Consider the following 13,105-nt stretch of genomic DNA (forward strand, 5'->3'; position numbering starts at 1 on the left):
CCAGCATTTTGGGAGGCCGAGGCAGGTGGATCACCTGAGGTCAGGAGTTCAAGACCAGCCTAGCCAAGATGGTGAAACCCCGTCTCAACTAAAAATACAAAAAAAAATTAGCTGGGTGTGGTGGTGGGCAACTGTAATTCCAGCTACTTCGGGAGGCTGATAGGAGAATCACTTGAACGCAGGAGTGGGAGGTTGCAGTGAGCTGAGATCGCGCCATCATACTCGAGCCTGGGCGACAAGAGCGAAACTCTGTCAAAAAAAAAAAAAAAAGAAGGAAAATAAAAGAAAGAAATTATCTGATCTACCTTGTTTAACTGTTGTAGGCCACAGCCCCCATTCCAGAGGGTCCTGTTCCATACCCAGAAGGAAGGAATGCTGCAGAGAGCCCAAGGAGAATCTAGACAGGCCTTGCTGGGCTTCCTGCCTGTTGGCCTTAGAGTGTTTGTTGTCCAATCATTTTGCTATACGGCTGTCCATGCTTTGTTGAGCCTGAGCATACAAATACACAATCTCCCTTGTTATCTTTGGGTCTTCATTCTGAAGGCTACCGTGTCACATAAAACGATGATCAAATCAATGTCTATGTTCTCTCTCCTATTAACTGCCTCCTGTCAGTGACTTTCAGAGAACCTTCGGAGGGCGAAGTTTTCCCTTGGCCCGGACAGCATCATCATTAATATCATTAATAAATATTCCCACAGTATTTGGCCCTTGTATGTCCTTTGTATGGTGCTGGGGATACAATGACATATCGCTGCAGAGATTTTCAAATGTAAAAGAGGGATTATACTGATTTAAAAGCCGAATTCTGTCCTCACCCTGGAGCTAGTCTGCATTTATGAAAACTTACTTTCCACTGCGGTAGACACACACTTTCTACTCCAGCGGAACTGTGCCTTTCCTCAAATCTAGTCTCAAATTTAGGTGCCTTTTCATTTTCTGTTATGGAAAGGTCCTCAGCATATCCCAGGCTTTGGAGCCTTTTGTTAGTAGTCTAGCCTGTGCATAATTTCCCCTTCCTCTGAATTATACATAGCACCTCACTACTTATATTTTAATATATTTTCCTACGTCTCAATGGTACCAATATATTAATACAGGTTCCAGTTTAGTTTGGTTTTTAATTTCTTGTCTTCTAAGGGGATAGATGCGTTCTGTACCACCTTCTCGAGTACTAATGGTTAACTGGAATGGAGCACAAAACAACAGTCGCGGTTCTGCAACAGAAAAGGCTGCGCTGGCCCTGGGACCTGTCTCGGAAATGCTCCTCATCCATCTGCAGTTTCTCCCAGGACAACCAGGCCCAACCCCACGTGAACATACAGAGAGGCCTCGGGCCATAGACTTAAAGCCGTAAAAGGGAGGAGGCGACGGTCTCATCCCAGTTACCGACAAGCCAGCGACTACTAGGGCCCGAACCTGGGACTGCAGCCGCACCTCCCCGCCCTCCCTTCCCAGCTCCGCCCGGCGGCGGGCGACGCTCCTGAGGGGCGGGGCTTCCGCTTCCGGCGGGGGATTGTTGACGCCTGCGGGTGCTGCGGTGGCGAGCGGGCTGTTCGGGAGGGGCTATTGGGGCAGGGAAACGGAGCAGTGACAGGTACCCCGGAGGGTGCTGCTGAGGTGACTATGGCCGAGGGGCACGAGGAAGCCCGAGGCCGCCCTCCCGGGCAGGACGATGGCGGAGGAGACCACGAGCTCGTCCCTTCCCTGAGAGGCCCTGCTACCACCGCCGTCCCATGCCCCCGCGACGACCCCCAAGCCGAACCACAGGCCCCGGGTCGGCCCATAGCCCAGGGCCTCGCGGCCGCCGCCGCCACCAACGAATTGGATTCGCCGCGCGAGCTCAGGAAGCGCGGGGAGGCGGCCTCCGGCTCCGGTCCGGGGCTGCAAGAGCAGGCGGACTGCGAGGCGCCCGAAGCCGCGGCGCCGCGGGAGAGACCGGCGCGGCTGAGCGCCCGCGAGTACTCCCGGCAAGTGCACGAGTGGCTGTGGCAGTCCTACTGCGGCTACCTCACCTGGCACAGCGGCCTGGCCGCCTTCCCCGCCTACTGCAGCCCCCAGCCGTCCCCGCAGAGCTTCCCTTCGGGCGGCGCTCCTGTTCCCCAGGCCGCGGCGCCGCCGCCCCCGCAGCTGGGCTATTACAACCCCTTCTACTTCCTGAGCCCCGGGGCCGTGGGGCCTGACCCGCGGACAGCTGCCGGCATCAGCACCCCTGCTCCAGTCGCGGGCCTGGGACCCCGGGCTCCTCATGTGCAGGCGTCGGTCCGGGCCACTCCAGTGACGAGGGTAGGATCCGCAGCCCCTTCGCGAAGCCCGAGCGAGACCGGGCGACAGGCAGGTGAGAAGCGCGAGGTGGAGGCGGGGCAGAGTAGAAGTGTCTTCGGGGACCTGTGGGGTGGAGCTGGCACGCTTTTTAGACCTGTAACTGCTGCTGCTACTCTAATTGATCATCCTGCCCGTGCACTAGCTATCGTTTGTCCAGGCCCTAAATTCCCAAAATGTACAAGGAGGCAATACGGGTTTCATTGTCCTTTAGACCTGGCACTCCGAATTGATTCCTTTACTCATGGGACTAGTTGTTTCTTCGTGAAAAGAAATTGCTCTTCAAACCATCCTCTTCCTTTGGTTTTCATGCTCTGCAGAGTGAGGTCCAAAGCTAAATTCGCAAATGGCAAACCCAGTTTTGGAGGGGCTCGACTGGTGATGCTGGAAGTTCTTCAGACATTGGCAACTTAGGACAGTGGAACTGACCGGATATAAAAGGAGATTGACATGGATACAAGTGGAGTTAGGAAGCCCGGGCTTATTGATCTTGTATATTGTGGAATTGTTTTTGCTTCTGTGTGTGAACTAGAATATTTTGAATTAGGTACACTTGTTAGTTTACTATTTAATCCATTAGTTAAGACTTTTCGTTTATTTAGCCACAGATAGATGGGACAAGAACTAATAGATGCCTCTGATGCCAGTCAGAATTTAGGATGACAGACAGATACTCATTGGGTTTATTTTAAAGAAAGTAAAACTAAAAAAAAATGAGGGGGGCGTTACAGGGATTTACTTTGTACTAATTGCCAATATTTAACCTTGATTTGCACTAAAAAATGTTTAATTTTGTTGTCACTTAGATGTGATCACCTGGATTCTCCTCATTAGAATTCTAGTGAAATATATTGGATACCCTAATCGAATTTATCTGTGAAATCAGTGTTTTGGGGGGAAATTGGGCGGGGTACAAGGTCTGCTTCTATCGCCCAACCTGGATAGTGCAGTGGCGCGATCTTGGCTCACTGCAACCTCTGCCTCCCAGGTTCAAGCCATCCTGCCACCTCAGCTTCCCTAGTAGCTGGGACTATAGGCATGCGCCACCACGCCCGGCTAATTTTTGTATTTTTTGTTGAGACGGGGTTTCGCCATGTTGGCAAGGGCCAGACTGGTCTGGAACTCCTGGCCTCAAGCAATCCGCCCGCCTCAGCCTTCCGAAGTGCTGAGTTGACAGATGTGAGTCACTGTGCCTGGCCGTGTGAAATCAATTTTTAAACGTTAAAGTGATGAAAGCAAACTTTTAAGTTCAGTAAATAGTGGAGTACTGTTACTCTGTTTCAGTAACATGGGTTCTTGGTGGAATCAATATCAACAGTTGCTGCAAGGTTATAAATACTGTTTTTTAAGTTGTTCCTTGACTTTCTTTACCAATTCATTACATGGCTTGTGTTCCAAGGCTTGTGTGAAATGAATCGTTTTTCCTAACTTTTTTTTTTTCATTTACAGGCAGAGAATATGTTATTCCATCCTTGGCCCACAGATTTATGGCAGAGATGGTGGATTTCTTTATTCTCTTCTTTATAAAAGCAACCATTGTCTTAAGCATTATGCACCTCAGTGGGATAAAGTAAGTTGAGGACATTTGCAGAAAGGTTTTAATTTCTACTGTTCAAAGATCTTGTTTTGTTACATTCTGTTTGTCTACATGTGATTATATGGATAATGGGCTTGTCAGTGTCATGATTTCTTTATAAGAGCTTTGTCAATTTATTGTTTTCTTGTTGATTTTAATAAATATTTACAAAGGAAAAAAATAACTTACTGAATTCTATAAGATGTGTGGGAATCTCACCTATCAAAAATAAAACATTTTTTAGTTAACCTGCTTTGATTTGCAGGTTAAGTTAGGAAGAGCCTCCAAACCTGCTTTGATTTTATTCACCTATTCTTTTAGGCCAGGAACTAATTTACCTCTCACTATCCTGTTCCCTCTTGCTATCTTGTAGAATCTCTAAAGACAAAGGTATAAAGAGCTTTTGGTAGGTGAATTAATAATCAACTAGGTGGCATTTCCAAATGGGATTGCTTATACTGTGGGGCAAGTCCCAAGTGAACTTCAAATTGAGACATTTGAGTAATCCTTCCAGATTAACAATAATCATAATAGCAGTTATCACTTCCTGAGTACTTTCTATATGCCATATATTGAGCTTGCTTACTTCTTTATATGGATTCTTATTTAATCTTAAAACCAAGATGAGGTGTAGAGATTAATACCACCGTTTTATAGAGTTGGAAATTTGGGTTTGTGAAAAGTTGAGCACAGAACTTAAAATGTTACAAAGGTAGTAAATGACAGAGTCAAGATACAAACCTGTGCAGTCAAATTACAGGGTCCTTGCCGGAAACCTGTTACTGTGATTTCTCCCTGTCCCTCCCTCTCTCACCCCACTACACATCCAGTGAAATACCAACTCCTTTATGTTCAATTTCCTGAATAGCTTTCAACCCCAGTCCTCTTCACTGCCAGATCATTTTTCTTTTTTTGAGACAGGGTCTTGCTCTGTCACCCAGGCTGGAGTGCAGTAGTACAATCACGGCTCACAGCAGCCTTGATCTCCTGTGCCCAAGCTATACTCCCACCTCAGCCTCTCAAGGGGCTGGGACCACAGGTATGCTCCACTATGCCTAGCTAATTTTTTTTTTTTTTTTGAGACGGAGTCTCGCGCTGTGTCACCCAGGCTGGAGTGCAGTGGCGCGATCTCGGCTCACTGCAAGCTCCGCCTCCCAGGTTCAGGCCATTCTCCTGCCTCAGCCTCCGAGTAGCTGGGACTACAGGCGCCCGCCACCACGCCCGGCTAGTTTTTTGTATTTTTAGTAGAGACGGGGTTTCACCATGTTAGCCAGGATGGTCTCGATCTCCTGACCTCGTGATCCACCCGCCTCGGCCTCCCAAAGTGCTGGGATTACAGGCTTGAGCCACCGCGCCCGGCCTATGCCTAGCTAATTAAAACAATTTTTTTTTTTTTTTTTTTTTTGTAGAAACGGGGTCTCCCTATGTTGCCCAGGCTGGTCTCAAACTCCTGTGCTCAAATAATCCTCCAGCCTCAGCTTCCCAAAGTGCTGAGATTACAAGCATGAGCCACTGCACCTGGCCCATTTTTTTTTTATCATCATTGCTTCTCCCTCCTCCAATTACTGTCATCTCTTGCTTGGATTATAGCAGAAGCCTTCTAGTGGTAACTCAGTCTCCTGTTTTATCTCAATCCGGTCTCTGGTATAAAACCAAAGTGATCATAGATCCTGGTTCTGCTCCTTTCCTACCTTAAAACCCTTCAGTAGTTTCTCTTTTTAAAATTTTTATTATTTTTGGTTTTTTAGAGATGGGGTCTATGTTGCCCAGGTTGTTTTCAAAATCCTGGACTCAGGCAATCCTCCCACCTCAGCCTCCGAAAGTGCTAGGATTACATGCGTGAGCCACCATGCTCAGACCCTTCAGTGGTTTCTCTTTACCAGCAGGATAAAGTCTGAATTTCTTCATGTGGTTTATACTCAGGAGGCTGTCTCAGCCTCCTGAGTAGGTGGGACTACAGGTGCATACCACCACACCCTGCCTTTATTTCTTAATCACTGCCATCTCTCACATTTAGTATATGAGCCACACCAAGCTGCTTACAGCTTCTATCACATACTATCTTTCTCCAAGACTTTCTCTCCTGCTGTTCCCTCTTTCTGGAACATTATTCCCTCTTAGTCTAACTTCTCTTCATTCTTCAGGTCCTCTTCTGTCTTTTCTGGGAAACCTTCACAAGGTTAAGTGTACCTGGTGTGTGTTTCCATAGTATTCTAGGTTCTCCATCACAGTACTCATCCCACTTTATTATTGCTGCTTATTTATTGTTCTGTTTTCTTTGCTAGGTTAGACCCTCCATGAAAGCAGGGACCATGTGAATTCATTCACCCTTATTTCCCAGGGGCTAGTACAATGTCTGCTCATGATAATGCTACTTATTTATTGAATAAACTAATGAATGCTTTATGATACTAGATGGTTGGGAATCTAAAGATCAGTTTGGAATTTCAGTTAAAATGTATGACTTACACTAATGAAAAAAAATCAGTGCTACTATTCTGGTAACTAATTCTTTATAACCCCAAACCATTATTTTGTGTAGGGATATCTCTAAGTTTGCTATGCATTATATAATAGAAGAAATAGATGAAGACACATCAATGGAAGACTTGCAGAAAATGATGGTTGTGGCTCTTATATACAGATTATTAGTTTGTTTCTATGAGGTAAGCTACTGACTTCAGCAAGAATTAATATTTAACAATCTAATTTTATGTTTTTACATTTAATTTTTTTGAGACAGGTCTTGCTCTGTTGCCCAGGCTGGAGTGCAGTGGTGTGATCTTGGCTCACTGCAACCTCTGCCTCCTGAGTTCAAGTGATTCTCCTGTCTCAGCCTCCTGAGTAGGTGGGACTACAGGTGCATACCACCACACCTGGCTAATTTTTGTATTTTTAGTAGAGACAGGGTTTTGCCATGTAGGCCAGGCTGGTCTCAAACTCCCGGCCTCAGTGATCCGCCCACCTTGGCCTCCCAAAGTGCTACGATTACAGGCATGAGCCGCCGCACCCAGCCAACAGTCTAATTTTAGATTATCAGCCCAAGACAAAAAAGTAATAGAAATTTATAATCATTCATGTCTTTTCCGTATGTTTACTTTTCTGTTTTCCAAATTTTAACTAATCATTATGTTAAAACTTTTGGAAAAGAGACATTTTACAATTTCTTTGTAATATTTCTCAGTCTTAGAAATTCAAATAAAATTTCACTCATAGATTGTGGTCCAAAAATGTAAATTGGTTGTGGAACTTCCAATGTAGTTTTCCGCAGAAACAACTTGCTACAAAGTATAGTAGTCGTAGAGAAATATTACAGGAGACAGACATCTCGTGGTATTGGACATGTTAGAGACCTACAGAAATGCATTAAGTTAAATGGTTAACTTTTGAGTATTCTGTGTAATTCTTTCAACTTGAAAAATTAGAACATGAAATAATACGGTAGGAAAAGTTTATCTTTAAAATTGGTATGGTTGAGCCAGTAAGTTATTTTAAAATCATCCTTCTTTCCTTAGATAATTTGCATTTGGGGAGCAGGTGGAGCTACCCCAGGGAAGTTCCTACTGGGGCTTCGAGTTGTGACATGTGATACATCAGTGCTTATTGCACCAAGTCGGGTTTTAGTGATTCCTTCCTCAAATGTGAGCATTACAACGTAAGTCCTTTTCTTAGCTTAATCTACTACATACTTATGAAAATAATGTGTTTTAGAATATTGGATTTTTTTCTTCACAGCATATAGATAAGCTTGTATTAAGTTTAAAACAAAGTTTGAATATTTATTTCAGCTGTGTTACATGATTGTAGGCCTCTTTTACACTCTTTTACGGTATATATTTTCAAGATGATCTTTTTTTTTTTTTTTTTTTTTTTTTTTGAGACAGAGTCTTGCTGTGTTGCCCAGGGTGGAGTGCAGTGGCACAATCTTGGCTCACTGCAAGCTCCACCTCCCGGGTTCAAGCGATTCTCCTGCCTCAGCCTCCTGAGTAGCTGGGACTACAGGCACCTGCTACCACGCCCGGCTAATTTTTTGTATTTTTAGTAGAGACAGGGTTTCACTGTCTTAGCCCAGATGGTCTCCATCTCCTGACCTCGTGATCCGCCTGCCTCGGCCTCCCAAAGTGCTGGGATTACAGGCATGAGTCACTGTGCCCGGCCTCAAGATGATCATTTTATGAATTATAAGTCACAATACGAGAGGATGATTTGGGTGTTGATGCTGTATTAGTGCTCCATGGCCAGCTTTATTATTCTCTGGATCTGTGGACATTAGGTCCGGTACTAATCTGCCTTGAGTCTCCATTTGGCCATACCTGTCATTATTCCATCTTGAATAGGCACTAAGAGTTTTGACAGCTATGCATTCGTGCATCTTTCTCCTGCTGTTAGGTGAGAGCTTGTAATACTGCAGTACGCAAGGTTAACTGTTGGCATCTAGCGCTGGGGGAAGGTATAACCAGTGATAATGGAAATTGTGGAGGTGAGTGGCTGGTAGTCAGTTGAGCCAAACAAGATATTGGCTGCAATTTTTGCCAGAATGATTCAGAGCTGGATTGTTACATCAAGAAATACAAACAAGTGACTATAGAAACTTTGGTTTTGCCATCTTCAAATTTTTCTTAAAATTTGGTAGTCATAAACCTACTTCTTTTAATAAGAGTCAGTAATGGCTAGTGTTTATTGAGTACTTTTTACATACCTGCACTGTTAGTAACACTGCGTGTGTATTAACTAATTTAATGCTAACAACCTCAAGATAGATACTATTGTTCCCTTTTTGCAGATGTGGAGATGTAGAATACAACTAGTAATTGGTAGAAGATGGATCTGAATTTAGTCTGGATTCAGAACCCACACTCATAGCCACTGTACTTTTCTGCAGCCCTTCAGTGCACTAAAAGGCAGAAATCTAACATAAGTAGGATAATGGTCCATTCTGAGTGATTGCTGAAAGCTTTTAAAAGCTTTGCTTAATCACTGGATCCCACAAAGGAAAATGCTGATTAAAGAACACACAGTACTTTAAAATGCAAGTTCTTTCTATAAGGTAGACAAATGGGACTACAGTAAGCATACTCAGAAAATACTCAGAATTCATGTTCATTTCTTCTGAGAAAATACTAGAAAGCTCTGTAAACCCTTAGTTCAATATTCTGAGACATGTTGATTATTGCTTTTTATGTTCAAGTTCTAAGGTCTTCTATGTTGTTGAAGTCTTTAGAAATAGCCCAGGTGGTTTGATTATGATACATTGCTACTTGAAAATATATCAAAGATAAAAATTCTCTCAACTATACTTTGAATGTCTTTTTCCCTGTAGACTTTTGTAGAGAAGTATGATTGTGTTTTAAATGTCTGTTTTGAACTTGATGGGATACCATTAATCTGTATGTGGTTTGACGTGTAACTTACCTGATATTTTTGTTTTAACATTTTAGGTCCACTATACGAGCTTTGATCAAGAATTTTTCGATTGCTTCTTTTTTCCCTGCTTTCATCACACTGCTGTTTTTCCAGCATAATCGAACAGCTTATGACATTGTAGCAGGAACCATTGTGGTAAAAAGAAATGGAGTCAGATGATGCCCCCCAAAGCCCTGATTTCCACACACTATAATGACAAGACTAAATTATGTATCAAGGCCATCAGTATCCCTGGGTTATACACTAATTGATGATTTAGAAATTAAAGCAGTCACTTCAGTGTGATGCAGGTGACTACTCTGAAAGTATTGATTTTACTTGAATGCCAAAGAACTTTTCCAGAAGAAAAAACCTATTAAATTCAAGTATTAAAATGTTTAGATCAAAAAGGCAAATGATTTTATAAACAATGGACAGTATATACTTTCTTAAGATCTAAGGCACTTTCTTAAGATCTAAGAATTTGCTGAAAGCATTTTCAGCTTTGAAATGTCCAAATGAAACTTTAAATTTTGGTTTATCCCAAAATAATGGAAAATGTCCAGTTGTGTTTTGTAAACACCTGTGTAACTCATCTTTTAGTTTACACTTTCTGGGGAAATTGTCTTTGGTGTTTAGGGGAGGGAATGAGAACACAAATTGGATAATCCACTGTCTCCCATCCCAGGAGATCTGGTGAGTTGGCTGCGAGAGAAAGGGACAAGTGAGGCAGGCCTAGCAGTTCTCTTACCTGAAGTTTTCCAATCCATACTGCAGTTCCCTCTGGTAATGATGAAACTTTACAACTATTCTTAATGCTTGAACATGTATTTAGGGGCAAGTTTCTCATGATGATGAAAAAGTATTAAGTCACATTGCTTACGTTAATTGGTATCTTTTAAAGGTAAGTTAGTGATTACTTTTAATGGTGGGGTAGTAAGTTTTCAGTGTAAATTGAACTTACAATTTTATGTGCAAGTGTTTTCAGTGCCCTGAATCAGACTATAAATATGTGGGGAGAAATTACCTCCATCAAACAGTTGCATATTTACTGTAAAATTATTCCCAGTATGTGTGCAGCATGAAGAAAGTATTAGTGCTTCTCAGTGTTCTCAGTGAGTGTAAATTCTGTTTATATACCGCTTATTCATACTACTTTCCTTATATTTTATATAGTTCCATGACTTGAAACATCAAGGAGTTAAAAAAATCTTAGTATTTCATGATTAACTCTAAATACTCTTAATAGCTTGCAAAATATTAGCAATTTTCCCGTTATGGACTATTCTCTCTAAAGCAAGGGAGACTATCATTCCCAGACGTTATTCTAGGTTCTTTAAGCTCATTTTGGGTCTGCTAAAGTTTGGAGGGAAATGTTAAGCAAAGTGATACTGTGTATATTGCCATTTTGCTTTATTCTTCTGTTGAAGCAAAATTATGAGGTTTTATTCTGTGTGTGCTTTTCCTAGATGTCCCACTTAGCTTGCTGAGATATACCTGTACTATTTATGGTTTAAGTTTTCATTTTTAGGTATTTTCTCCAGCTCTGACATCATTTTCCAAAGACACACTAAACTGCATTGCACAGTTCAAAAATTGATTACTTAAGGGATCAATCTAGGCAGTATTCTTGGTCTTAAAATTAATAGCAAACACAGTACATGTCTATTATCACTATATTAATTTTCAAAGGTTTTTCTTTTACATTTAAAACTGTGACAACAGATACATTTGATTATAGAAACAGTCTATTAATAATTTTATTATAAAATTTCATAAACCATGTTTTTCAGAATAAGTTTATATCAAATCCAACTTCCCAGAAACACTAATAGTTAAGTATGTCAATGTACTAAATAAATCATTCACTTGCACCCATGGGGAAGAGTGAGTGTTACTGCCCTTCACAGTGAAAAAAAGAAGAAAAATCTTTCATTTTTAAAATTAGGAGATGTTACATAACTTGACACTTTAGTAGGGTATACACTAGCATTAGTTTATACAACACTTTTGCCACTGGGGAATTCAAGTTGAAATGTCCCTCAGTCATATAGGTCTGGAGTACATCTTTCTTTCATAATTTCTGCTCAGATAATTGAACAGTTTACCATCTAGGTCATTTTCATTTATACTATAAAACAAAAACAAACTAGTCCAGTTAAACTTTTTATATTTAGAATATTGCACATTTTCTATATATGAGTCATTCAGATTAGTATCTGTAGGTTCAGTCAGATCCAACCATGGATTCGAGTTATTATACTATATAACCCTACAAAATACATAGAAATATTATTTGCCTTTATAATAGAACCCAAGAGTCTGTTTCAATTTATGAATTCAGCATTTGTGCAGAGATTTTGATTCCCAAAGTTTGGGAAAAAGTGACAAAACAATGAGGGAAGAAGGAACCAGGCCTTAGTGCCACATATTTTTCTCTTGGGGTTGTAAGGTAGTCTCCTGCTTTCCAGAACACTGTATTATATTTCACTTATAGACCTCATTTTCTGTGTCAAAGTATAATTCCCATGCTGAAACTGTAGCCTAAAAAGGCAAAAGAAAGTTGTCTTCATTGTACAAACATATTCATCACTTTAACAAGGTAATAAGGGAACAAAATTTAGTATTCAAGCCGAGTGAGAATACCATTTCAATGAGCATGTCCCTAAGATAAACCAGAATTGGCAGTTAATTTGGATGTCTAGAAAATCTGTTCCCACCAGTAAAATTATCCTGAGTGGCTAATGCACCTTGAGAAAAATCTGGCGTACTGAGTAACACTCATGTGGGAGCCAAGAGCTGGGTAAGCCTTACCTTGAGACTACTCTGTGACTACAGAAATCCAGCCAGCACTTTTTGAACTAATACGCCTTCGCTTGTCAGTGTCATAGAGTATTGCCCAACTTGGTTCAGGAGTTATTTTTGCCTGAGCACTCACCTTCCGATTTTACCCAAGCATATAGGATAGAAAAAAATGCATTATATTTGGGAGCTACTTCACCCAAATTACAAAATGAGTCAGTGTTTTTAGTTTCAAGTGACAGTAAAAGGATTTGTTCCCTTCAGTGACTTGAGTGTTTTAGTTACGCATTCTAGCAAAGGAAGGGTAGAAAGGAATTGAAAACTAATTTACACTAGTTGCTACTTGGGAATAAAGGGCTTTTTGAGGGAGGTATGGATATTAAATGTTTTCATTATGTACTTATCCCTATGAAAACAGGCAGTTGTTTCTTTGAATATGCCTAAATAACAGTATTCCTAAAATCTGACAAGTAATATGTCAATTACTTGATATTCCTTGTCTCCAGTACCACAGGCCACTCCTGACATCCCATGCTTGCCTGGATAAAGTTCCTCATTTCAAACAGTGTACATATTTCTTTGCAGTTCATTATAGTAAGGCTTGACCTGTCAACAGTATCTTGATGGCCCACCTATAAATAAAATTCAGCATTCTATTTTTAATAATTTGTATGCCACCAATTTGTATTGTCTCAATAAATACTTAGTCATCAATGTATCTGTGTTTTGTCTGTTTCTTTGAGATGGTTCGCTCTGGAATCTCCTGCTTAGGGAGTCCTTGCTTCTAAATACAGCTTTTCCAGTGGGTTTAGCAGTAAACTAGAATGCTTTCAGAAATAGAGATCTGTGAAAAAAGAATCGTCCATCTTTAGGGACGATTTAGCAGGCACACTCACAAGTTGCCTGTACATGAATTAAGCTTACTATTAAACTAATCCAGTCCTTCAAGAGTTGTTAACCATCACAACCACCACACAAGTCTCATCTGGGCAATTTAAACTC

The 13,105-nt window shown here is 41.5% G+C and overlaps 1 protein-coding gene across 1 annotated transcript; it reads left to right on the plus strand.

Annotated features, from left to right (window-relative positions):
* The first annotated feature begins 1,509 nt into the window (after window positions 1–1,509).
* On the plus strand, window positions 1,510–12,813 carry FAM8A1 (family with sequence similarity 8 member A1). Its single transcript, XM_003897096.5, has 5 exons — window positions 1,510–2,338; window positions 3,772–3,892; window positions 6,441–6,564; window positions 7,414–7,553; window positions 9,337–12,813. Exons 1-5 carry the CDS (start codon window positions 1,627–1,629, stop codon window positions 9,479–9,481), a joined length of 1,242 nt encoding a protein of 413 aa, XP_003897145.2. The 5' UTR covers window positions 1,510–1,626; the 3' UTR covers window positions 9,482–12,813.
* Window positions 12,814–13,105: the final 292 nt, after the last annotated feature.

This window comes from Papio anubis, chromosome 6, assembly GCF_008728515.1.
Source record: "Papio anubis isolate 15944 chromosome 6, Panubis1.0, whole genome shotgun sequence".
Classification (NCBI taxonomy): domain Eukaryota; kingdom Metazoa; phylum Chordata; class Mammalia; order Primates; family Cercopithecidae; genus Papio; species Papio anubis.